Genomic DNA, 25,777 nt, shown 5'->3' with positions numbered 1-25,777 from the left:
ACTGAATCATATTAAGATTCTAGTGTATTATGTTACCTGATATCACTCATATTTTTAAATGTATATTACTGCAGGCAAAGAAATGGTAAGAACACTAACTTTTGCCTAGTAAAATCTATACGTAATTCTGCATCATGAGAGTAATTCTTACTGTCAAAATGAAAATATCTCTGAAAATATCTTTACCTTATACTTGATATGCTGAGAAAAACAGTTCTCTGAAAAGACTCATTCAACAAAAACCTACAGCCTGTGCAAAATAACATAAAATGTACTGCTGAGAGGATCATTTTGCTTCAACATGGTCCCTGATCATCACATTATATACCAATTTCATAATTCTTTTTTGGATTGGTAGGGGTGGAAGGGAAGAGCTGGAAAATCAGATACTCAAATTTCAGCACATAATTATGCAAATAAATTTTAATTTCATTTCAATATAACTGAAAATGTAGTGTCATTAAAGGACATTGCCTGCTAAATTTCAAATTACAGGTTTGTGGACCATTTCTGGGCAGAAGCATTATATCCTACTAAGTATTCAGCTGATTAACTAAGGTAATTGACAGTCTCATGATAGGAGGTAAGGAAGAACAATGATCAGCTTATGGAATTTGGCTAAGAAAGTAAAAAAAAAAAAAAAAAGCAAATAACAATTACAGTAGCTACAGATATTAGTAAAATAAAAATACAATCCCAAACATCCAGCTCTTAAATTACTAGAAAAAAAAAATACAGGTAATGTTATAGCAAAAACAGTCTTCACAGATTGGGGTAACTTTATTTGCATTTTGTAGTGATTTCTTAAGGCCTATATCCAATGAAATAATTTCAAAGAGCTCTATGAGGAATGAAAATTTAGATGTCTATTACATTTTTCTTAAAAAAAAAAAAAAGCTTAAATTTCTGAATGAGCAAGATTCACTTTTGTAGGTAGAGGTCCTGCTTCTTCATGATCTTCAGTCTTAGATCTAACAACCACCAGAGAAGAAGCTGGATATCTGTTTAGCTTTTGTTCATTCACAAATTCCAAGTCACCATAGATACTCAGCTTCTGCAAAAGAAAACCAATGCACATTAGTAATTTGGATAATTAGTAATCTCTCCCAGTAAGTCTTCAAATAACAATTTAATCTATGGATATTCGGCTAAAAAAATTCTATAAACATCTTTGAGAATGAAGAACGTTTTTCCACAAAGCATTACAGATATGTGATTAACTCTCAATGGATGGCCAAAGAAAGCTTTTCCACATGTCCCAACTTAAAATTCATCGAGTATCAAGAAAATTTGCTTAGGTTTAAGTTAGGTTGGAGTTAGTATGGTTACACGAAGAACACTGGTTCTGCATGTCCAATGGATGCCTTAAATGATCCGGTCCTTTAAGATCTTAGCTCTCCTACCAAGCGGTAAAATAATTTGCTGCAAGTTTTTCAGCTACTAAATGTTTTAACTTAGCATATATGGAAAATGATATATGCTATTTTAAGAATACACCAACACTGATAGAAAGGTCTTCATAAACAAATTGTTACTATCATATTCAAGAAGTTACAAAAACAAAAGAATGAAAGCATGGACAGAAGTTTTATGACTGCAAATGTCATAAAACTCACTCGACTATAATGGTAATATCTAATATCTTTTAAGAGTAGGTTTACTTATACGTATGTCTGTCTAGGTAGAAAAAATGAAAAGTAGCAAAAGTGAAAAGTCTTTATTAAGAAATGGGATAGATTTTGTTGTTAATCAACTCATACAGCAACAAATCTCTGAATCTGTAAGTTAGAAACTGGAGTGCTGACATCACTGGCAGGGCAACTGACTAGATTATAAAGCAAGAACCACACAGAAGTACTTGACATTAGAAAGGTGCTTTTAAAAGATACTGAATGAAGAGGACCTGAATAAAGGGTTTATCAGTACTGACACGTGCTACAACATGGATGAATCTTGAAAACGTTATGCTTAGTGAAAGAGCTCAGTCACAAGAGATCACATATTTGTTGTCTATGGTTGGGGGTGGGGGTGCTGTTGCTTGGGAGGACATGGGGAGCGACTACTAGTGAGTATGTGTTTTCTTTCTGAGTGATGAAAATGTTCTAAAAGTGATTGTCATGATGGCTGCTTGCTTGAATATGTTTAACATGCGGTCTACTGCACTACTGTCTCCAGGCAACAATTATCCTCAATAGTCCCAGTACTTCATGCTTTTGCAGTAAGAGAGTATCTTCAAGACAAATTCAGTGGTTAATGGATTGGACATAGATCTATTTTTTTTTTTTTTGAGACAGAGTCTCACTCTGTTGCCTGGGCTAGAGTGAGTGCCGTGGCGTCAGCCTAGCTCACAGCAACCTCAAACTCCTGGGCTTAAGCAATCCTCCTGCCTCAGCCTCCCGAGTAGCTGGGATTACAGGCATGCGCCACCATGCCCGGCTAATTTTTTCTATATATATATTTTTAGTTGGCCAGATAATTTCTTTCTATTTTTAGTAGAGACGGGTCTCGCTCTTGCTCAGGCTGGTCTCGAACTCCTGACCTTGAGCGGTCCTCCCACCTCGGCCTCTCAGAGTGCTAGGATTACAGGTGTGAGCCACCACACCCAGCCCGGACATGGATCTAAAATGGCCTCTTTAAAACCCAGAAATAACATGTGACCATTTGCTGTCGGACATTGAAAGAAAAACATGCCCAACTCTACCTAACAACATTTAAAGACCTGAAACAGGAACCAGGAATTGTTTCAATGATTTCAAACATCAACACAGAAGAAGCTACAGAAGCAGGGCGGGGAGTGGGAAGACTGAGGAGATACTGGTGAAAGGATATAATATTTCAGTCAGGAAGAATAAGTGCAGGAGATCTTTTGTGGAATGTGGTGACTAGAGTTAATAACAATGTGCTGTATACTAGAAAATTGCTAACCAGAATAGATTTTAAATGTTTTTACCACAAAAAAATGGTATATGAGGTAAAGAATATGTTAATTAGCTTGATTTAGCCATTCCACAACATATATATAATATAGCAAAACATTATGTTGTACACTATAAATATATACAATTTTTGTCAATTTAAAATAATAATTAAAAAAAGAATAGGGAGAAAGTAAAATCTGTGTAGAAAAGTAAATGGGAGTATACGGATAATTTAACTAGTATGTACAGTGATTTTGTGGCTACGGTATCCACTCAAATTATCAATCCAATGCAAGGATACAATAGAGGTATTTTCAAAAGTGTGAACTTGCAAAGTTTACCACCCAAGTATTCTTTATGAAAACAATTACTTAAGGAGGTAGGTCTACCAAAAGTAAAGAGTACCTGAAAGAAAACCACATAGAATACAAGAAAAGTAGCAGTTGACATGACCCAGAAACTGGGAAGAAAGCTATAACCAAACAAAAGGATTAAGTGGAGGTATTCGGAAGATTCTCCTGGGAAATCTTTAAGTATTCAGGTTTACACTTGCTTTTACATGACTCTAATCACCAATTACAGTATTTGGTTCTACTGTGAATATTTATAAAATTATTACATTGTAAATTATAATTTTTTCAAATCAACTTACAGAGAAAGCATGGAAATATAAATTCAGAAGAGTTAATATTTATATTTTATTGTCAAGGGTCATAATAAGTAATGAAAATTGAGATAGTGTGGGAAGAAAGGAGGAAGGAAAAGTAGCAATGAGGTGTCAACAGATATTTATAAAGTAATCATGAAAAGTAGACAAAATAAAAATATACATTAAAAAAACCAAAAGGGGAAGAGAGGAAAGTGATGTGGGAGATAGTGTAAGGGAACTAAATTCCTCATCCTTCAGTAGGAAGATATTAGATAATGTCTAAAGTTGATAAAACAAAAAACAGAAGATAAAATTTTAAAATGGTAACTACCTGGACAATTTTTAAAAATTACTGTGGTTTATCTAAGAAGTGAGGAAGAAGAAGACATAATTTTATACCACATGTATTATTTCTAAAAGTTAAAAAATAAATTTAAGTAGTAAATGTGTATTTAGGCTTTAGGCCTGGCTCTGGCACTAACTAGTTATGTGATCTTAGATAAGTTACTTAAATCTTTTCTAAAGTTCAGTTTCTTAACAGAATTTGGATTAAGAAGCTGTAGCACCTATATTGTTTTCTGATTGTCTAAATCTGCTATGGGACTTAAAGCTTCAAAAGAGCAAAGTTCTTGGTCTTATTCTTCATTATATCTCCAATTCCTTGAACTGGGCCTGGCACATAACAGGTTATCCATAAAAGTATGTGATTTACTAACCTGAATAATATCAGGAGTCTTCTTAAACCCTTCTTAACTGACCATATGAAATTAGATGATTATGGTCTGGACAAATAGCTTAGAGTACTGCTCTTCCAGAAAAGGCCAAAAAAAAAAAAAAAGCACAGAGAACACTGAGGCAGCATCTATCATCACCACCTGTTGTTATAATAAATTTCTGAGGCTGCTTGGTCTCTAGAACGGAGTATCTAATCATGCTGAACCCTGTTCTCATGTCAAGCTTGGCCTGCCTGACGAGGACCACCATGAGTGACAATTCTTTATCTAAAATAGATAGCTCAACAAGAGAAAGCTTCATCCCATGAGGTTTCAAAAATGACAACATAAATGTGAAAAAAGAAAAAGGAGAGAGAAGATCAAAATCTTTATAAGTTAAGTCACTCAAATTACACTGCTTCGAAATCAGCCAAGGAAATGAAATTCTTTGCCACCTCTTTCTGGCCATTACAATCAAATGATACAATGAGTATCTACTATGTGTAAAGCACGCTAAAGATAATTATTTCAGAGCTTCCCTATAAGAAAAAATAAAGCTGCTCACAAGTTTCTAAGACCACATTCTTGATATCTATTACTACCATTTTAAGCTTTGTTTACAGTAATTGAAACAGAAGCTTTTTATATTTCATGTGTGACCTCCAAGGGTACCAGGCCCATAATGAACACAGACACATTCTCTCAGCAGGCTTATGATTGCTTATAAACACAAGATCATATATGTAAATGATACAACAAAATATAAATAACACTGCTCATAGATGAGCTATACTCATAGAACTTACTAATAAAATACAGTGTCATGTTACTCTGGAGGGACCAGAAATAACTTATGTTCCGATAATAAAACCCATGAAAAAGCTTTATGAAATTAAAGTTTTAAAATAGGTGACTTTTGGCCAAGAAAACCTGACTTTTTTTTTTTTTTTTTTGAGACACAGTTTTACTCCATTGCCCTGAGTAGAGTGCCGTGGTGTCAGCCTAGCTCACAGCAACCTCAAACTCCTGGGCTCAAGCGATCCTCCTGCCTCAGCCTCCCGAGTAGCTGGGACTACAGGCATGCAACACCATGCCTGGCTAATTTTTCTATTTTTTAGTAGAGATGGGGTCTCGCTCTTGCTCAGGCTGGTCTCAAACTCCTGAGCTCAAGCAATCCTCCTGCCTTGGCCTCCCAGAGTGCTAGGATTACAGGCGTGAGCCACTATGCCCAGCCTCTGAATAACTTTGTAATGCTAAATTCTAAGTTATTTTTACAGTGAACAAAGGAGAAAATGCCAGGAAAGGGTGGAGTATTTACACTGTAATAGTCTAAAATAAAAAATATTAATAGGTAGTAAAAATTGTTTATACTGAAAAGAAATCCACTAACGGCAATACAATAGTAGGTCTGGATGACAGAATGAGTGATTTTATTTTCTGCTTTGTATATGTACTTTATAAATTTCCACACTAAGTATATAATATTTTTATAATAAATACTTAAAGCCTAAAAGTAGTGTATTCAAATGGCTGTTTTCCACACATTTTTCTAGAAAATGTATCTCCTTAGAAAAGCATAGACTCTCTGAGGGTATGGCCAGAACTTTAATTGTTAAGGACAGAAAGAAAAGAGTTCTAGAGAAAAGCAAGAAAGTGATGCCCATGGGGCACATATATGAAGGGAATGTATTAATACCAGCAGATAACAGGGCTCCAAGTACACTGTTAATGCTTATGCATTATGATCACAGGGGTGGGTCTAGGGGGCATATATGGGAACAGTGAAGTGTTCCCCAAAGAACTTGGAAGGGGAGAAAATTTCTCACAACATTAAAGTTATACAATCAAAAAAAAATTATCACAGCAGAGAGATCAGCTAAAAGAAAGGGAAAGATCAAGAGTCACCTGAAAGGAAGGAAGAGATCCCCCAGGTCTACAAGATATAACCATAATCATAATGAGAGGCATTGATATGTGTAAGCAACACCAAAAGAGGAGGTCACTTGCATAAGTCAAGTAAGACAAGAGAGGGCAAACCATGAACTGCACATCGAAGAACTATTCAGATAAGAGAGAATTTGAGCATCCTGGCTCAAAAACATGAACCATGTGGTCCCAATCTTCCTAGCATCAAAGAGGGCACACAGGATATTACATAATCAACTCCCCTATTTATGATTCCAGGCTAATGAAAGAAAATTAAAGAGCACTGGCTTTGGAGCCAGGCTATCTGAGTTCATATCCTGGGTCTACCACTTACTGGTATGTGACACTGGGGCAATAATAAACTCTCTCTTGCAGTTTGCTCATTTGGAAACTGGGGATAATAACAGCAGCCATCTCACATGGTTACTGTGAGGATTAAATGAGCTAATTCACAGAAAACACTTAGAACAGTGCCTAGTAGGAAGTGCTCAACATTAGTCACCAAGTTTGGGGACCAGAATCCAGGCTGTGGTGAATTTATCAAGGTAAATTCCATCTGAAGCCAGCCATTCAGTCTCTTCCCTGACAATGGCCAGAGTCAGACCAATGTCTATGTGTATCTTTTTTTCACAAGGGGCATCCTAGGAGTAAGGAAAAGAAACAGAAATATAATGAAGGGAACAAAGTGTCACAGGCTGGGGAGGGGGTGGTCAACAAAGATTTATTACCATAGGTTTATAGCTTTGTTGCCATGAGGATTTAGAGTGTATGAGACAGTGCAAAAGGAAGTAATAGGCAAAGGCAATCCTATGTAAGATGCACAATTTCAGCTACATCAGGAACAATAAAATGATTAAAATATGGACCTCAGAGAATGAAAGTAGGTGATATTGCAAGAGGATGTTATCAGTACATTCATATCATAAACAGATGAGTACTGTAGAAATTTACTCATTCTCCATAACTTTCACATTTTAATGTTCTTCACAATCCAGTCCAATTTTACTCATTTAACTTCTCAATGTAAATTATTTTAATCTGGTCAGTTCCTTACAGTCCTTCCCCAATAGTTTATTATTCTTGTTTGTACCAGGGAAAATTATCCACCCTCCTCTTTGCTAATCCATACCTTACTACACATTCTTCAAAGTTCAGGTCAAGACCTCCATTATCTAAAAGCTTTATCTGATCATCCCAGCATATAGTCTCTGCTTTCCTTAACAACTTATACAGTTATTATTTGTGCCGTTTAAATACCTTATCAGCCATAGGCAAGATGGTATACAGGAAAAACACGAGAGTTGTCAATCTAAAGAAATAAACTCAGCCAGGCACAGTGGCTTACACCTGTAATCCCAGCACTTTGGGAGGCTGAGGCAGGAGGATTGCTTGAGGCCAGGAGTTTGAGAGCAGCCTGGGCAACATAGTGAGACCCTGTCTCCACAAAAAATTAAAAAAATTAGCTGGGCACGGTGGTGCATGCCTGTAGGCCCAGCTACTCGGGAGGCTGAGGAAAGAGGATCACTTGAGCCCAGGTGATTGAGGTTACAGTGAGCTATGATCTATGATCATGCCACTGCACTTCAGCCTGGGCAAAAAAGAAACTATGTAAGTATTAGTTATCAACATTATCCTGTACCAGTTTCTAAGTGCCTATATCAATTATATCACCTTAACAAAAAATATTAAACATAATATTGTCTTCATCATTATTCGTATGTAAATTTTATATTAAAACATATCTTCACAGTCTCTTAGAATAAGATAGTTGTTCAAGCACCATGTGAGGCACATGCCAATGACTTACTATTATGTTCTATTTTAATTTCCCTCCTTTCTTTTCGTTTTCTATGTCATTTTGGAGGCATAAGAGAAAAAGTTTATATCAGCTGGATTTCATGTTGACAAACATTATTATTCTATATTTAGTTATATCAATTACTTTCTTCTCTTGAAAGCTAAATTGAATCATCAAATTATAGCCTTTCCCCAAAACAAAAATCCTTTACCTTAACAGTTATGTTTCTTGGGCCCACTAAATTTTAATTACCAAGGAAGTCACAATGTCTTCCATCTCTCTCAGGGTTAGATCCAGAACAAAATAACTCAAAGTCAAACACTCCAGTGTTGCTGCTTTTAAAGCAGCAATTGCTCCTTAACATTCGTGGCTATTAAATTAAAATTTTAAGTAGTTCCACAAGTCTCTTCCTCCTTAGATCTTAGAAACTGATGCCAACAGGTTCATTTCAGTCTCAGAGAGCCAAGTAGAGACACTTTACTCAAGCCCATCAACATATATGTCACCCTTGCGGTTAGCATCACAGAAAACCGGGAACAACATTTCTTGTACTACGAATCCGTAATTTTCATGTGTGCCAACCTCAACCACATTAAAACCACCAAATCTTCTCATTCTATTGGTAGAGAGGCCTTGTTTCTCTAGTTAAACAAATAAGGCATTTAAGATAGTATATGGACCATCTTCATATACTTTAAATGGTCCAAGAGCTAGAATTAAATTTACCTCAGAGGGAACATACTGCTCCACAGCTGTAGCAACAGTTGCACAACAAATCCAGAGCAATACCATCACCGAGAGGACAAGAGTTGTAGTTAAAATCCACCCAGAGTTACTGGAAAAAAAAAAAAAAAAAATCAAGTCATATTAAAATTTCATAATATAAGAAACAGAAGATTCTTAATAATTAAAGGCAATCGACCTTATGTACTTAAGCTCAATAGTACAATTAAAGCTTTGTGTACTCAAAAAATATTTATAGAAGGAAATACTCTAATTATAGCTAATATATTAGGGTAGTATAATGTCCTTTTTCTCCACCTCTAAAGTTTCTGTAACTAGGCTATATCAATTCAATAGTAGTAATAATAAAATTAGACATACTGACTTTCTGCTAAATACATAAAATTAAACCAAAGTACTGTCAAGAATATTTTCTAATTACTAAATGAGATAAGGCAAATGAAAGTGTCCTATAAATTGTATACACTATTATACAAATGTCACATATTATTTTGCAAGGTATTATGATACTCATTTTAAGAAAACCCAATATCCTAAAAAGTTAAGGTATAAAATAGGTAAACTTTAAAATGATCATTTGCTTTATACCATTCACAACAGGATTCCAGAAGTCAGCTTCCCTAGAACATTTCAAATATTTACTTTGCCACAATTTACTTACACTTCAATTTAAAAGAACATATCTATTATGAGGCACTCTGTAACTATTAAAGCATATCTTAGTAAAGAGATAGTTATATTTTCCTTATGATTAAAATATCTTAGGTAAAAGGCCAGTTATGAGAATCAGCAATTGGGAGTTTTTTCATAATTGAACATGCTAAGGGAACAGTAAGCACAGTCACTGTCTCCCAGCAATAGGGATGGATTTTGGAGAATGCACTGCAGCTTAAAGCAGGAAACTTCTATACGATGCTTTAAGTATTCCAATTTAGAAAGATAATAGAGTAAAAAATATTTTTAATGAAAAAATACCCATGTTTCTCTACATATTCCAGGCCTAAAACTGGGTACTAAGGAATTTACTTCCATAAAATGAGAAGGATATGTTTGATATCTGGATTCCAGTAGTAACTTGTTAAGCCAGAAAATGAGGACTCATCTTAGAGTCCATCTTCTTCAACCACCACCACAAAATGTTACTACACCCTACAGATTTTCAACTATCGCCATTATTTCCTGTTCTCCTTGTCCACTGCCCCAATTCAAGCTTCATAATTTCTTGCTTGCCTGATTTACCAAAACTTTCCAACCTGGTCCTCTAATCTATCCTGACACTTACATTTAATTACTTTCCCACTCCTATCTGGTTCCTGTCTACCTGGTTTGGTCAAATTTCTGACTCTTTACGCTCCATACATAGTAATGTACTTTACACATTCAGCATAAAGCCAGTATATCTAAAAAATATTTTTAATAAATTTTCTGCTACAACTAGCAAAAATCTCTATTCATCACTGAAGACTTATTTCTATCTTTTCTTCCCTTGAAATCTACAGTGGACTAGTAGGCTTACATAGACTCCTTGTACTGTGACTCCTTGTACTGTGTGTGTGTGTGTGTGTGTGTGTGTGTGTAGCAATCATTATTGTGATGTTCATTATTTCCATGTCTGTCTAGACCTGAGAACTCCTTAGAGGCAGATACTGAACATCTTAGAGGCAGATACTGAACATCTTTTCTAGGTCCCAAGTCCCTAGCACAATGTCTGGCACAAAATAAACTCTCCAAAAAAAAATGACAAGTGAAGAAATGAGCGTGACCTCAATTTCCATTCTGGAGATGAGGATGCCTCCATTACAGCTATGTAGTATTAATACAATAAAAAGCAGCACTGCTTTGGGAGGCTGAGGCAGGAGGATCTCTTGGGGCCAGGAGTTCGAGACTAGCTTGGGCAACATAACAAGACCCTGCCTCTATAAAAAATTTTAAAAAGTAGCGGGAGCCGGGCACGGTGGCTCACGCCTGTAATCCTAGCACTCTGGGAGGCAGAGGCGGGTGGATCACTCGAGGTCAGGAGTTCGAGACCAGCCTGAGCAAGAGCAAGACCCCGTCTCTACTAAAAATAGAAACAAATTAGCTGGCCAACTAAAATATATATAAAAAAATTAGCCGGGCATGGTGGCGCATGCCTGTAGTCCCAGCTACTCGGGAGGCTGAGACAGTAGGATTGCTTAAGCCCAGGAGTTTGAGGTTGCTGTGAGCTAGGCTGACGCCACGGCACTCACTCTATTCAGGGCAACAAAGTGACACTCTGTCTCCCAAAAAAAAAAAAAAAAACGTAGTAGGGCATGGTGGTACACCTGTAGTCCTAGCTACTTGGGAGGCTGAGGTGGGAAGATGGCTTGAGCCCAGGAGTTCAAGGTTATAGTGAGCTAAGATAGTGCTACTGCACTCCAGCCTGAGTGACAGAGTGAGATCCTGTCTCTAAAAAAAAAAAAGTAGCACTGCAATAAGAGTCAAAAGACCAGATTCCACTAACTGACTGGGTGATCTTACATGCAGTCATGGAAAAATCATAACACTTTAGGAAGTAGACACCTATTATAGAATTAGATGAGTAGAAGATGAAGAATTAGAAAAACTAGGTTTAGATTTTAACATAGAGGCTATATAATAGTCAATTTATCTCTCTGATCCCCCTACTTGTCATAGGGCATTGTTCTAAGAGTCAAATGAGATCACTGAGGGGAACAAACATTTAAAAAGATAATACTTTTTATTCAGATGTAGGATATTATAATAATTTATGTTTGTGCACAGAAACCTCTAAGGAATAAACTTCAAGTTATAAAGTCAGTTGTTTCTTAAGTTAAACATTCACAAAATTACTTTTAAAGTGCTAGATTTAAAGAACAACATAAGGCTGGGTACAGTAGCTCATGCCCGTAATCCCAGCACTTTGGGAGACCAAGGAGGATCATTTGAGGTGAGGAGTTTGAGACCAGCCTGGGCAACACAGTGAGACCCCATCTCTATAAAAAAGTTAAAAAAATTAGCCGTCATGGTGGCATGAGACTGTAGTCCCAGCTACTTCAGAAGCTGAGGCAGGAGGATCACTTGAGCCCAGGAGTTCAAGGTTGCAGTGAGCTATGACTGTACGACTGCACTCCCACCTGGGTAACATAATGAGACCACCCCCCCACCCCCGTCTCATAAATAAATAAATAAATAAAATAAGAGAACAATATATAATGACAAAATGTTAATGGGCAATATGTTACCAATAGGATGTTAGGTAGTACAATATTGAATTCTAAGATTAGATGATTACTTAGATTTCATCAAATATCAAACTATAACAATATCAAAATATCCTAAATATTGAAGAGAAAAAAACTGCCCTTTTTTGCACAAGCAAAAAGCAGGTTTAGAAACGAAAGAAAGAAAAAATTTAATTAATTTCTCATCTTTTCACAGAGTCTTGAAACGTTTTGTTCAGTACAAGGTATTAATTTTTAAGTTCCATATGACTCTATTAATATCTGATAAAACCTTTCAAGTAACTATTTCTATCATAAGAAATTCCAGGAAGCATGCAGTCTGGACTACTGTAGTATTACACTTGAGATAGAACAGCCCACTAGAGTGCACACATTGTGAAGCAAGGACTTATTTACCACTGTACTGAAATGTTTGTCCTGGTATCAGACACAGAGAACATGGCCAACTGTATTTGTCTTTTTCCTTTTTTGGTAGGGGGAGGGGTGTGAAAGTGTGAGGGAAGGCTCATATCAAAACTCCATGGAGGAGTGGAGGCATGTATACTCTGATAAGACCCTCCTCTTGCCCTTAGAAGGCTTGATATTCCTTCCTAGGAGGGCATAAGGTAGCCATTACTGCGGACTGCCCGCATTTCCCTCTTACCCTTAAGAATTCCTGGCACAAAGTTGACATTCCTTAGTATAGCACAGAATACAAAGCCCTTTTTAATCTATAGTCCTCTATAGCTCCTCTAGCCTCATATCTCGCTACCCTGATAAAAACAAAAATAAAAATCTGACCCCCAACCCATTCAGACATACTTTAAATTTAACTTAAATGTCACATTTCTTACCATAAATCAAGGAATCCTAACAAGAAGAATGCTCTTGTACTGTGAAAAAATTACCTGCTTGGGTTTTACTAAAGTAATATGCATATTACCTTTTAAACAAACAAAAAATGTCTAAAAGTACAAGTTTGGAAGGGAAAAGATAAAAAGATTTTTTTTACTTCTGCACTGCTAATATAATTTTGAAATAATAAAAGTAATGCATCTAATACAAATCAGATTTTATCTCCTATATACATAATAAAAAGGAATACATACAGAGAGAGGCATCTTAAAAAGCCATCACTTTCTCCATCTTCAAGATAGTTCCTGTGTGCCTGTGAACTTCTCATTTGCAGATCTACTGAAATAATAAGGTACAAGTTTATGATATCCTATATCCCAAAAGCTAGTTATGACTACTTCTAGATAAAGCCTACAGATATCCAGTTGTTTGTGTAAGTATACTTTTTATAATGTGTGCCAGTTCCTCTGGCACATCAAAACCAAATATTAAATAGATATTCTACCACATTATGGGATTCTTGTTTTACTTTCACATTCTTATTGACATTGATGCCTTCTATTTAATTATATGTGGGCTTGAATTTGGTTTATTCTAATTAAAGTTAAAAATGTTTTTATATTATGTGCTACCATTATCCACCAACTTCCACTCACTAAAATAACTAGAAGGCTAATAAATGAGGACCTATTAATAAAATAAAGTATGAGCTAGTAAGTTTTAAATGGTAAGCTCTGTTTTAGCTTGATGTTTTATGTTCCTATAAGTTAAAATTCACTTTTGGCATGGAAATAAAAATAGAATAGGGACTCATACTTTCAGGGTAGTTGGATAATTTATTGGGAAATACCAGAATATTTGATTAGTTCATACTCAAAACATCCTTTGAAGTAAACTAAATATTCTCAAAGTGTGGTCCCTGGACCAGCTGCATCAGCAAAATCTGGAACTTGTTAGAAATGGAAATTCTCAGATCCCCTCCTAGATCTGGCAAATTAGAAACTCTAAAGGTGGGGTCCAGCAGTCCGTGTTTTAACAAGCTCTCCAAATACTAATGCATGTTAAAGTTTGAGAACCACTATTTTAGAAATTATCTGTTCATCTTCCATTAGCATAAAAACAAATACATAACCAATTCTACTACAACCAGATTTGACTGCTAATGTTTTTATCCAAACTACTTAAAATAAAATAAAACTTACAGGACATTTTGCTTAGAGATGATTCTCTCAAATCTGTAGGCTCCTGCTCCAAATGTGGTGCATACTGAATTTCTGGCTTAGACTAAAATGATAATGAAAGCAATTAAGTCATTTGTACTTCTTAAAGCTTTTTTCAGTAACAAGTTCTATAACACATCATCTCTATAAACATTTAAATTGAGAAAAAGTAACAGAAGTACAGTATGAAAAATAAAACACATTAACCACAATATATTTTAATTGCACTTCCTAAACATCAGATCCAGTGCCTTGCAAAGAAACAGATTTCTGGCACCATCAACTATTTAGTCAGTTTAACTTCCTGACAACACTTTTTTTAAAAGAGGAAGAGAGGGACAAATTATGACATACTATATTAAATAGCATACCCTGCAAAAATGAGTTCTAATTCTAGTTGATCAGGAATAATTTAGCAGATGGCCAAACTTTTGGCTAAACATATATTATCTCTATTTTTTCTCATCTGAAACATTCCATTCGTCCTAAGTATGAGCAATTCATAAATTATAGACAAACACTCCATACTTTACAGTTCTGATCCTCTGGAATGGGGGTTTTTCCATTCCAGTTATACTGAAGTTCATGCAGACACTAGAGAGAAACAGAGCTAATGTCACATCTAATCAGGAATGAATGAGGCTCCACTCTGAGAGTCAACTTAAGCTTTGATGTATGTTGTTTTAGGACATAGACCTTGTTCCTGAGTTTAAAGAGAGAAAATTCCTGCTTTTACTTATTACCAAATTAAGTAGACAGGACCCAAGGCTCAGGATAGTGCTAAAAATCACATATTAGCCATATGGTAAGCCACTCAATTAGCCCTAATAATTAAAAGGCTCACTTTATTACCTGAGAGGAAGATAGTGCCACTGGTAAATTTGAGGAATTCAATTACTGAATTAAAAGGATGACAGCACAGTAGGGTGATATATGGGCCTTGGTGCTCAAGTACCCCGAGTTTGAAGCCTAATTCTGTTACTTACTGGCAGCATGACTTTAAATGCAATCCTCTCAGCTTCCTCATCAATAAAATAGGGATAATACCTCATAAATTTATTTGAAGATTTGAGATAATATCTAGTACAACACAACCTCCAAGAAATAGCAATTATTATCACATCACATGGTAAATGATGAGAAAGGAGAAAAGTTACCTCTCTAGGCAAAATACTTCTTCAACAAGTTCTCTTTACAAGAGTTATGAGGAAAAGTACTATAAACAACTAAAAATTATGTCAATCACTTTTCTCTAATATCATGTGTGATCACCTATGCCGCTATTTATGTTCAAAGTATATTAATTATTATCTCTCATATCTAAAGATTTCATTGTATCAATCTCACCATAAATTTCATCAATTTCACTATAAAATTTAGAAGACTCAGAATTCTGGTTAGAGAAGAACTAGTGGGCTTTAGATATGCCTTCTAATGAGCAGAGGGGAGGGTAATCAAACTGTATTCTGATGCCCAGTGTTTTCATGTAGGTCAAGTAAGTAATTATTATTTGATGATAAATATTTGTAAGTGACTGAATACATGGGTCTATGCCAAGAAACTCATTTAAGACATACACATTTACTGTTGTTGGCATTTAGATGAATCTATGAAGCACAGTTGTCACCTGGAATATAACTATCTTTCCATCATCAGCTTGAAGATAAAAAGTCCAGGAAGAGGTGATGAAGCTTTGTGCAGAGTCCATCATGTCACTCCAGAATGACCTCACCAGAGTTAGAGGGAACAGTAGATGCATTTTTGGCATCAGAGACATAAGCTTAAAAACAAAAATCATGAGAAATATGTTATTTTTTACATAGGTATATTCACAAGAACATTATCAAGATTCCTGAAATCTTTATTGGGACAAGGTATAAACAATTAAATAAATCTACCATAATCATTAGCATCAGAATGAACTCTTAGTAATCCATGCAAATTAACTACAGTAAAATTTAAAATCCTAGGCTAATTTGCCACCAAATATACTTATAAGCTCTGTCACCTCTATCAGAATAACAGGCTTTTGTTTGAATCAGGTCCAAAAATGTGGAGACTCTTAAGATATGATTAAATAAGGACTAGCAATGTCTCAAGATGTAGAATGGGAAGGGACAAATCATACCACTCTCATCTTTAGTGCTTTCGTGCAGAATAAATCATGCTATAGTGAAAATCAATGGAAAAGAGGAAGGTAAAAAAATCAATCAAAAAATACATGCATAAATAGTAGGCATGTGATAACAGGGCAGGGTGAGGGGAAAATTTACAGGCTGAATATATGTAGCAAGCTACTGATAAGATTTTAACATTAATTGGTATCATCTCCCCTCCAATTCTGACTTCTTAACTTATTTAGCAGCACTGGGCCCCTCCAGAACACAGTACCTCTGTACTGGTAACCCTGGTATGCCATTTGCTGAATCTAGGGATAGCTTTTTGGTTCTGCTATAAAGGCATCACGGGGTATGAGAGAGAGTTTTTTAAATCAGAAGATACATACTCAGAATTAATTCACTGAGTAAGCATTTACTAACATTATAAATTTAAAGAGATCAGGGACCATGTGTGTGTGGGGGGCCGGGGGGTTTGTTTATTTTTTTGAGACAGAGTCTTACTCTGTCATCTGGGCTAGAGTGCCGTGGTGTCAGCCTAGCTCACTGCAACCTCAAACTCCTGGGCTCAAACTCCTGCTTCAGCCCCCTGAGTAGTTGGTACTGCTAGCGTGCACCACCACACCTGGCTAATATTTTCTATTTTTAGTAGAGACAGGGTCTAGCTCTTGCTCAGGGTGGTCTCAAATTCCTGATCTCAAGCAATCCCTCCACCCTGCCTCAGCCTCCCAGAGTGCTAGGATTACAGGCATGAGCCACTGCACCCAGCCTACTATGTGTATTTTATTTATCAATGTATACCTGTGTTTAGTCTGTGTAATCTCTATAGGACAGAGGTTAAACACAAGGTGACACAGGGTGATTTTATACAAACACACTTATGTATATACATGGAAAGGTACCTAATCCAAACTGGGTTGAGAGGGGGTTAAGAAGGATTCACAAATGAAATGACATTTGCTGGTATCAGGATTCACTAGGCAGATAGGGAGTAGAAGAAACATTGAAAGAAGCACTGAAATAGCATGTCATATTATAAAAATTAAGAACCGTTCATTTGTATACAAATTAAGAGAAAAAGGACTTAAATATTTGAAATGTTTAATGCCTTGTAACCATTTGAAAATATGTTTAATGTTACTTATAATAAGAGAAACACAAATTAAAACTATAATAAAAGTAGTACATTGCTGGGGGTTATGGGAGGAGGAGGAAAGGAAAGTGATTACTAATGAGTACAGCATTTCTTTCTGGGGTAATGAAAACATTCTGGAATTAGATGGTGATGATGATCGCACAACATTGTGAATATACTAAAAAGCACTTAACTGAATACTTTAGAAAAGTGAATTTTATAGTATGTGAATTATACTGCAATTTAAAAAATCGGACCAAATTCCATGGAGGGCAATTTTACTCTATTTCTCAAAATTAAAAATGCATATATTGCCAGGCACAGAGGTGCATGCCTGTAGTCCCAGCTACTAAGGAGGCTGAGGTGGGAGGATTGCTTTAGCCCAGGAGTTCAAAGACAGCCTGGGCAACATATCGAGACCCCATCTCTAAGATAAAATGAAATAAAATTTTAAAATGCATATATCTCTTAACTCAGCAATTCTATTCCTATGACTTTTTTCTGTAGGTATACCCACAAATGTGCAAAATATACATTATTTATAAAAGAAAAAGATTAGAAATAACCTACATGTTCACAAATAAGAGACTACCTAAATAAAATACATCCATTTGGAATATTATGTAGGGCGAAGACTGAGTAGCTCTTTATATATACTTACGTTCACAAAACATATGTATGCATATCCTTGTATATGCCTAAAATACCTCTGTACTGGTAACTCAGGCAACATTAATGAAGGAAAATTGAATGACTAAGGGACACAGGGGTAGGAGACTTTTAGCTATATGTATATTCTCTTTATCTTTTGAGTTTTGTACCAAGTGACCGTATTTCTTTTGCAAAAATTAATAAAATTAAGAAATTTTCAGTATGTGTGGAGTACAGAGTATGAGGGGTAGTGAATTTTAAGAGATGACAGTGGATAGGTCATCAGGAGCAAGGTTGTGATAAGCAGTTTGGTCTTAAACCTGTATGTAATTGGGAGCTACTGAATTATATAGGACAGGAGAATGGCATGGGGAGATTTCTATTTAGGAAAAAAAGTGTATGGATACAGAGTAAAGGATGGACTAGAGAGAGTTAAGGTGGAAAAACACTTTGGAAGTTATTTTAGTAATATAGATAAGAAATGATGATGATCTGAGTTAAGGCAATCTCAGTTGGGATGGAGGAAAAAGGACTCTGAAATACAGTATCTCTGGGCCTCAGTTTTTTCATATGTAAAATGGGGATAATATCTTCACTGGACTGTGAGAAAAAAATGAGATTATGAAATAAAAATAATTTTTAACAGTAAGACATTATACAAAAGTAATTATTCAACTGACTTCTATTTGCAAATATAATTTTGTTTGCTGAAAATATAACATTAAAATAGGATCAAGTGGGCGATAAATACTTCAAGCAATATAAGTCAATGCTATTAAACAGGCAATTTTGAAAGGCAGTATTGTTTCGTACTTGTTCTTGTCTCAATTCAGCGAATGGCAGCTGATTCTGGCAACCAAGATGGCAAGCATATTGCTCATCGGATTGGGAATATGCTTCTGTACATGCTGTAAGAGAAAAATAGTCAAATTACCAAAAAGAGGAAAACAGAGAGAGAGAAAGAAAAGGGGAAGAACAGAAAGGGATTTGGCATTTTATAATTTCTTATACTTAAACAGCATTTCATCAATACAAATTTCCAGATTTGGTAATTATTTTAATAGCACTCCATATTGTCTCCCTCCCACAAGTGAAATGTTCCAGGTATAAACCTATTAATTACACACCTAGGCTCTAGCTATCTGATGACATTCAAATAAGGGGATCCTCACAGGTAAGGTTTGTGCAGTGGGAAAAGGACTAGACTGGCATCCTGGAAAGTTTTGGGTCCATTATTTGTTAGGTGTGTATGTGACTCAAGCTGAGCTGTTTAACCTCAGGCTACTGATTTCTATATGTCTAAAATGGAAATACCACCACCTACTGCGTGGGGTTGAATGAAATAATGTATTTTAGTAATTTATGCAAATGGATGGTGGTACTGTTAAGAACTGAATTGCTTAGTTGAGAGGGAAGCATATTCATATGGCAAGGGAAAAATAAGACAAGCAATCAGTTTAACACCCTAAATTCTAAGAAAACTGAACTAGAAAATGTTCTACAGCAGGTGATTCTAAAGTTGAAATTGAGTGTCCAGCAGATATATTCTTTTCATTTAGTTCATTAAATCTAGTTCTTTCTTGTGATATAACACTTCACCACTATAACAATTTTATTTTTCTTCCCAACTCAATCAAGCGTTTGTAATACATTTCTCAGAGGTGCTAGATAATAAACTAAACAGCATTAAGCACAATAGAAAGATGACCATTCAGAAGACTGAGCCATAAAAATAAGGTTATGATTTCACAGAAGACTGGATGTGAGCCATGGCATAGTGACAAGGGAAAAGACCCCTCTTTCTACACTGAATAAAGTGTAATGAATGGAGAAAATTCCATTGTAGTTCTTTATAAAGTTAAATGTGTCAATTGTGTCCTGATTACAGGTTTCTTTTATTAAACACATGTCTTTCAGTACAAGGTAAAAGTGGTTTAACAGATGACAAAACCTCTGGTTACTTTTTTTAATGGCATGACCAACAAAGAATACACTATTAAATACTGAGTCAAAGGCCTGATTCAGTAAAAAACTTGGAGCTAAATCAACTAACCTATGATTGAAAGGTTTAGGAAAATTATACTATCTGTGAAAACGTAGTGATGAATTACAAGTAGGGTAATTACTACCATTTTTGTCTAAGCAGAATGCTTGGTTAAACAAAGGTGTCCTATCTACAGTACAAAATAAACACTGCCTAAACAAAAAGATGAAATTTAAAGCCCATGAAATTTCTAGCAACAGCTACTAAAATTCTAAATTCATAATTACAATATGTTGGATAACTAGTTTAAACAATGTTTGTCATTTTTCTAACAAAAGTACTTAAAAAGTATAACACAACTGAAAAAAAAAAAACACCAATGTTACATACAGCTGATGTTAGCATAGCATCTTACCAGATTCACATTCCAATTTGGTCCGATTTAAATCAATTCCATCATCCACAAACTGACAAATTGAAAACAGCCGGCAACCTCTCTGACATGCATACAACTCCTCTTCCTACGGAGTTCAAGAATAGGGAAGATTACCAAAAATTACCATTTTTCTCTCAGGAAAAAAATAGGTCAACAAAAAAGCACATTTAGTAGAGTTTATTATAAACCATCCAATAAGTTTTATAATTGAAAGAAAAAAAAATGATAGGAACCAGGTAATACCCAAGACCTTTGCCATATAGAGGTTTTAGTTCCTTATTTTAAAAGTGATACCAGGAAAAAAGCCAAGTTGCTCGAAACACCACCACTTTTCCATATGCTTTGTCAAAATTTATGGGGGGAAAATTGAAAATAAAATCAATGGTGACATAATTGGAACTTTAACAGAGGTAAAAAGGAACAAGCAAGTACCCTAGGACCAGTGGCATACTTCTGCCACATCTGTCTTTATATAAATCACCAGGCTTATCAGGAAAATATCATGACAAGTTTCCCATGGCAAATGGTGACACAAGAGCCTGACAAAGTGAGGTGTGCATCTATAAAAATGTTTATCTGAAAGGATTTTTTAAAACTTGGCTTACTTTAACTGAAAACACAAACAAGAGCCAACGTAAGACATATGGGAAAGGCCACTGCAGTCAGTCAGATCTGGATCAAAACTTCTAGGTGAGTGAATGCACAAGTTATTTTACCTACCCAAATCTCCATTTTTCATCATAAAAGGAGATAATCGCTATTATCTCAAAACCGCTGGAGTTCTGGAAAAATTCTGGAAGATAGCTATTCCTAATACAGTACCTGAGGGGTGGAGGACCTACTGCCTCAAGGCCACACGTGGCCCTCTGGATCCCCAAGTGTGGCCCCTCCACTGGGGGGTGGCCAGACTCAAGGATCCAGAAGGCCACATGTGGCCCCAAGGCTTCAGGTTCTCGATTTTTAAAACAGAAAACAATTACAGGCATCATTGCCTATGTGTGGGAGTTCAAGATAGAATGGACATATAGCTCTTCATTACTAGAAAATATTAACTACTTAGTAAGACTAATAAAAATGTCTTCAACTGGTTTTTTTGATAAAATACATGTAGTATTGGAAACAAACTAGTGCATATGGGAGAGCCCCCTCAACTTACTGTGTGATCCACAGTGTACAAACTGGCAGGCACCTAATAAGGAAACAGCAGGTGCATATACCAGTTAGCAACCAATGGGATACAAAGGTTTGTGTTTCTTTCCAGTAGAAGGATTAGTAAAATTTATGCAGTAGCAACAATCCATTAAGAGATGGTTGCAGTCTAATATTAAATAAGCTTTATTACACAACTGTGAAGATAGCACATTTTTGGACCTCAGTTCTAGCTGCATTTATTGTTAAGGTGAAATTTGAAGAATTTTAACAATTAAGGTAAATGTCATACCTGAGTAGCTTTTGCAAGCTTTGTAAAACAGTTAAAGAATTCTTTCATGTCTTTGGATCACCACATATTACCTTATATTGCACAGAGAAAGCATGACCTCATTAGCACGAGTTATACCACATGCCATTTCATTTTCTGGTATGCTTTCTTTTGTTAAACAAACTTAATAAGTCATCCAGTACCAATATGAGAAAACCATAAGGCATGGTGAAGAGCCTCGGTTCAGCAATCAATCATCCCTGGTTTGAAGCTCAGCCTCACCTCTTATTCTGTACAACCTTGGGCAAGTTACTTAATCTTTCTGATTCTTTAGTTGTAAAATGAGGACAATATTGATATCAATTCTTTTTCTTTCTTTCTTTTTAAGATAGGGTCTCATTCTGTTAGCCAGGTTAGAGGACAGTGGCATCATCATAGCTCACTGCAACCTCAAACTCCCGGGGTCAAGTGGTCCTCCTGCCTCAGCCTCCTGAGTTGCTGAGATTACAGGCACACACCACCATTTTATTTTCCTAGAGATGGGGTCTCACTATGTTGCCCAGTCTGGTCTCAAACACCTGGCCTCAAGCAGTCCTCCCACCTCAGCCTCCCAAAGTGCTGGGATTACAGGTATAAGCCACCACAGGCCTGATGTCAATTCTTGACTATTAGGAGGATTACATTTACATATACAATAGCATTATGTTATGTCATACTATCTAATAAATAGATATAACATTAATAACATATTTAATAAGCATCCACAATGTGTCACTGTGCTAACACTTAACATTATGCAACACCTGGCAAAAAGTAAGCACACAATTGGTAGCTATCAAGAATCATACCCTTATTCTAAGTATTCCATGTTCCATACAATATTATTCCAATACTTCATGCCCTATGTATCCCAAGTTACTGGAAGCTTATATAAAATTTATCTCCTCTGATTTAAGGCACAAAGAAATAAATGGTGTTCCCCACCATACTGAATACCAGTTAAGTTCATAATTAGAAGGTCCCTCAATGATACTATCTATAGTTTTTATATACTTTTTTTATCCTGAGCTAAGTCAAGCTAACTATTCTTTCATTATTCAGCACTATTAATACTGTACACATCAAACTGATTTTATAACATATAATGGAAGAAATAACTATCTGTCACTGTGTGTTAGGCACTGTGCTAAGAGTGTCGCACATTTATCTTTAATCCTCACACTAGCTCTGCAAGGTGTGAGGCATTTTTTACAAGTGATAAAATGAAGTTACGAGAAGTGATCAGCAAGGACACACAGATAGTAACACTGGAGCTGGGAATGGAACCCAGGTTTGTATGATTCCATAGCACACACTCTGCTAAACAATGACCAAGCTGGCTCTACTTAGCGTTGTTATTAACATGACGTATGTCTCTTGTATTTGAACCTAGGCAAATTGTGCAATTATACTCCTGAGGACAAATAAAGAATATAACAATAATTTTAAAATAACTACTTACAAACAGGTATTCTACTTTCTTGCAACAAATTAGTTCTGAAAAAGTCATTAAAATGAGATTTCTATCTGCCAGTTACAAATATCACACCAACAGAAGCTATGTGAGCTTGTAAATTCACCTAATTTCTTACAATACACGTTGCTTTTTCTTGAAGCACAGAGCACAATAATTTGGAGAGCCAACAGAAATCAGTGAAATAATTAAATATGTTTAATGCAACTTTATTAATAGGAGGCAGCAGAGTGTAGCCAGTTTTAGGACTGAATTCCTACTCCACTACTTCTTGGCCATGTGACCTTAGCAAGTCAATTAACCTTTCAGAGCTTCAGTTTCCTCAATTATTAAACCTATTTTGCAGGGTTGTTTTGAGAACTAGGGATACCGGTAGGATAAATCCCCCATCACACTGGCTAACAGATAGTAGAGAGTCAATAAATTTTAAGTCTAGGGCATATAGGGAGCCATATGATTTATAGTTCCTGGTGAGAACAGCTTTAATAAATAAGATTATTTATAGGTATCACACCAATTGTTAAAAACCAGTGGATATTATAAAAATACCTAAAGGTTCCAGGAACGTATATCCTTTCAAATTATTTAATTATTCTCCCAGCATTTTGGTTCATACTACAAATTTGCTAGGAATCTCAAAAAAGGAAACAAACACTAGAATGATACAAAATAAGTCTCAGTGCAATTCCAAGCTAATTCAGTATTAGTGAGTTTCCTCATACGATCACTCCTCTTAATGATAAGTTTTTAGGAAGAGAAGAAAATAATGTAGTTAGGGACAGTATACACTGATTTAAGTCTGGAAGTCAGAACTTCTCATTTCTCTCTCGAATAACATATTAATCTCTGACTCTGAAAAATTTAGAATAAACCCCTCTCCCACACTTTTTTTGAAAATTGATAATCCTCACGCAATGTTAAACCCAGCAGCAAACAAAACATGGAAAGTGATAGCATTTAGAATTTTCATTTCAAAGGCTTGCTAATATGGAACATACTAAACTTCACTGGAACTGCCTTCATAGCCACTTTGTAGTTTAAGAGAGCAGAAGGCTAGCCACAACGGTTAAGCAAATTGCATACAGGAGTTGAAGGAAAAACAAGAAGAAAAACAGCAGCATCAACAAAACCTCTTATACACCAAGGTGGGGGAGGGCATACACTCAAATTATATGTGGGGAAGGTGTGGAAGGAGTCACCAAGCAATTTAAAATGTTAAGTAAACAGAGTTCTTAAACTGAAAACACAACTTGAGAAGGGGTACTGAATTAAACGTAAGACAGCAGCTGAGGTGGGAAGGGCAGGAAGTGAGGGTAGGGTCACTCTCCTCCCTAAGCTGTGAACTCCCTCTTGAGGGCAGTCTCGTTTCTTCTCTCCCTTCCCCATGCCTGTCCTCTGCAGTGAATAGTTGTTTTTTGAAGACAGAAACCTAACTGCTTCTTCTCTAAGACATCTCAGTCCCTACTGGCAGCGCCTTGCACACAGTAACTCAACACAGGCAGAAAGCCCTTCCTATGCGTCTTAAAATTCCTTGGGCTGACTCCTTAACACTTTCGTACTATAGTGGAATTGTCTACTCGTCTTACACCCCGAACAGACTGCGCTCCTGGCACAGAGAGGCGCTCAGTAAACACGGGTTATGAATTAATCTTTTGTGGACTCGCCTATCTATGCCTCCCTCCCCATCCCCCCTTACGTTCCTTGAAGGTGAGGACCCTGCATTAATCTGCGGTATCCTCCACCCGCTGAACGCTCTATTCCCCTGTGCGTCGTAGGCTCCCAGAGGAAAGGGATCAGGTCTTTCTCATCTTTGTGTCCCCCAGCCTATCACAGGTAGTGCAGTACAAAGTTCCGGTAACCACAGAAGGAACAGGGTGCAGGCAGGATTACGGAGGAAAACAGGAACTACACAGGTGGGAGACGGCGGCTGAACCGCAGAATCAACTGCCAGGTTCCCAGAGCCGACATAGGTGAGGGGAGCGGCGAGGTGGACTGTCGGGGAAGGGTCGTAGCCCGGTTCGGATGGGCCTACCTTGGGGTAGGTGTGCAAGGGGTAGGTCAATTGACAGGCCCGGTGGCAAGACGCCGTATCACCCAAGACTGAGTCAAACGCTTCAGCCGAAACGGTCCCCGAGCCTCCAGCCAGGGCCATGGTCAGCAGCAACAGCGGCGGGAGCCCCAGTTGGGCCCTGACCCAGAGACTCCCCTTCGGCGCCGCCATTTTGTTTCCCTCTGTCACAGCAGCTCAGCCGGTTGCTGTTTTCTTTTCAGGGTTTCCTCCTCCTTCTGGGGCCAGCCCCCTTCCCCGCCCCACAGGCCACAGCTTCCGCCTCCGCTGTAGCTTCAGCCCCGCCCTGGCCCGCCTGAAACTGCCGCCTCCTGCCCCACCTCTGACTACGAACGTCTCCTGGACCGCCGAGAGGAGGTAGATCCAACCATCGCGAGTATTAGCGCGATCCTGCGCCCCGAGGCGCCGTCCCTCCGCGGGGCATGCT

General features: G+C 36.8%; 1 protein-coding gene across 2 annotated transcripts; it reads right to left on the bottom strand.

The window, feature by feature from the left end:
* Nucleotides 1–405: 405 nt before the first annotated feature.
* On the bottom strand, nucleotides 406–25,777 carry TMEM59 (transmembrane protein 59). 2 transcript variants are annotated; one of them, XM_045547961.1, is made up of 8 exons: nucleotides 25,315–25,777; nucleotides 20,329–20,434; nucleotides 18,743–18,837; nucleotides 15,654–15,806; nucleotides 14,009–14,090; nucleotides 13,061–13,145; nucleotides 8,731–8,839; nucleotides 406–1,054 (listed from the first exon to the last, which is right to left on the bottom strand). In XM_045547961.1, exons 1-8 carry the CDS (start codon nucleotides 25,501–25,503, stop codon nucleotides 899–901), a joined length of 975 nt encoding a protein of 324 aa, XP_045403917.1. In that variant the 5' UTR covers nucleotides 25,504–25,777; the 3' UTR covers nucleotides 406–898. The 2 variants fall into 2 exon arrangements, with proteins under 2 accessions (XP_045403917.1, XP_045403918.1); XM_045547962.1 differs by having other exon boundaries at nucleotides 13,061–13,142; nucleotides 25,315–25,767.

Source organism: Lemur catta, chromosome 3 (assembly GCF_020740605.2).
Source record: "Lemur catta isolate mLemCat1 chromosome 3, mLemCat1.pri, whole genome shotgun sequence".
Classification (NCBI taxonomy): domain Eukaryota; kingdom Metazoa; phylum Chordata; class Mammalia; order Primates; family Lemuridae; genus Lemur; species Lemur catta.
The sequence above is the reverse complement of the archived record's forward strand: the minus strand, read 5'-3'. Positions and strand labels throughout refer to the sequence as shown.

Coding starts and splice junctions, on each gene's coding strand:
- TMEM59 (XM_045547961.1), bottom strand. CDS start 25,503: ATGGCGGCGCCGAAGGGGAGTCTCTGGGTCAGGGCCCAACTGGGGCTC. Junction 18,838..20,328: donor CAAATTGGAATGTGAATCTG/GTAAGATGCTAT, acceptor TTTCTCTTACAG/CATGTACAGAAGCATATTCC. Junction 15,807..18,742: donor CTGAATTGAGACAAGAACAA/GTACGAAACAAT, acceptor TTTGTTTTTAAG/CTTATGTCTCTGATGCCAAA.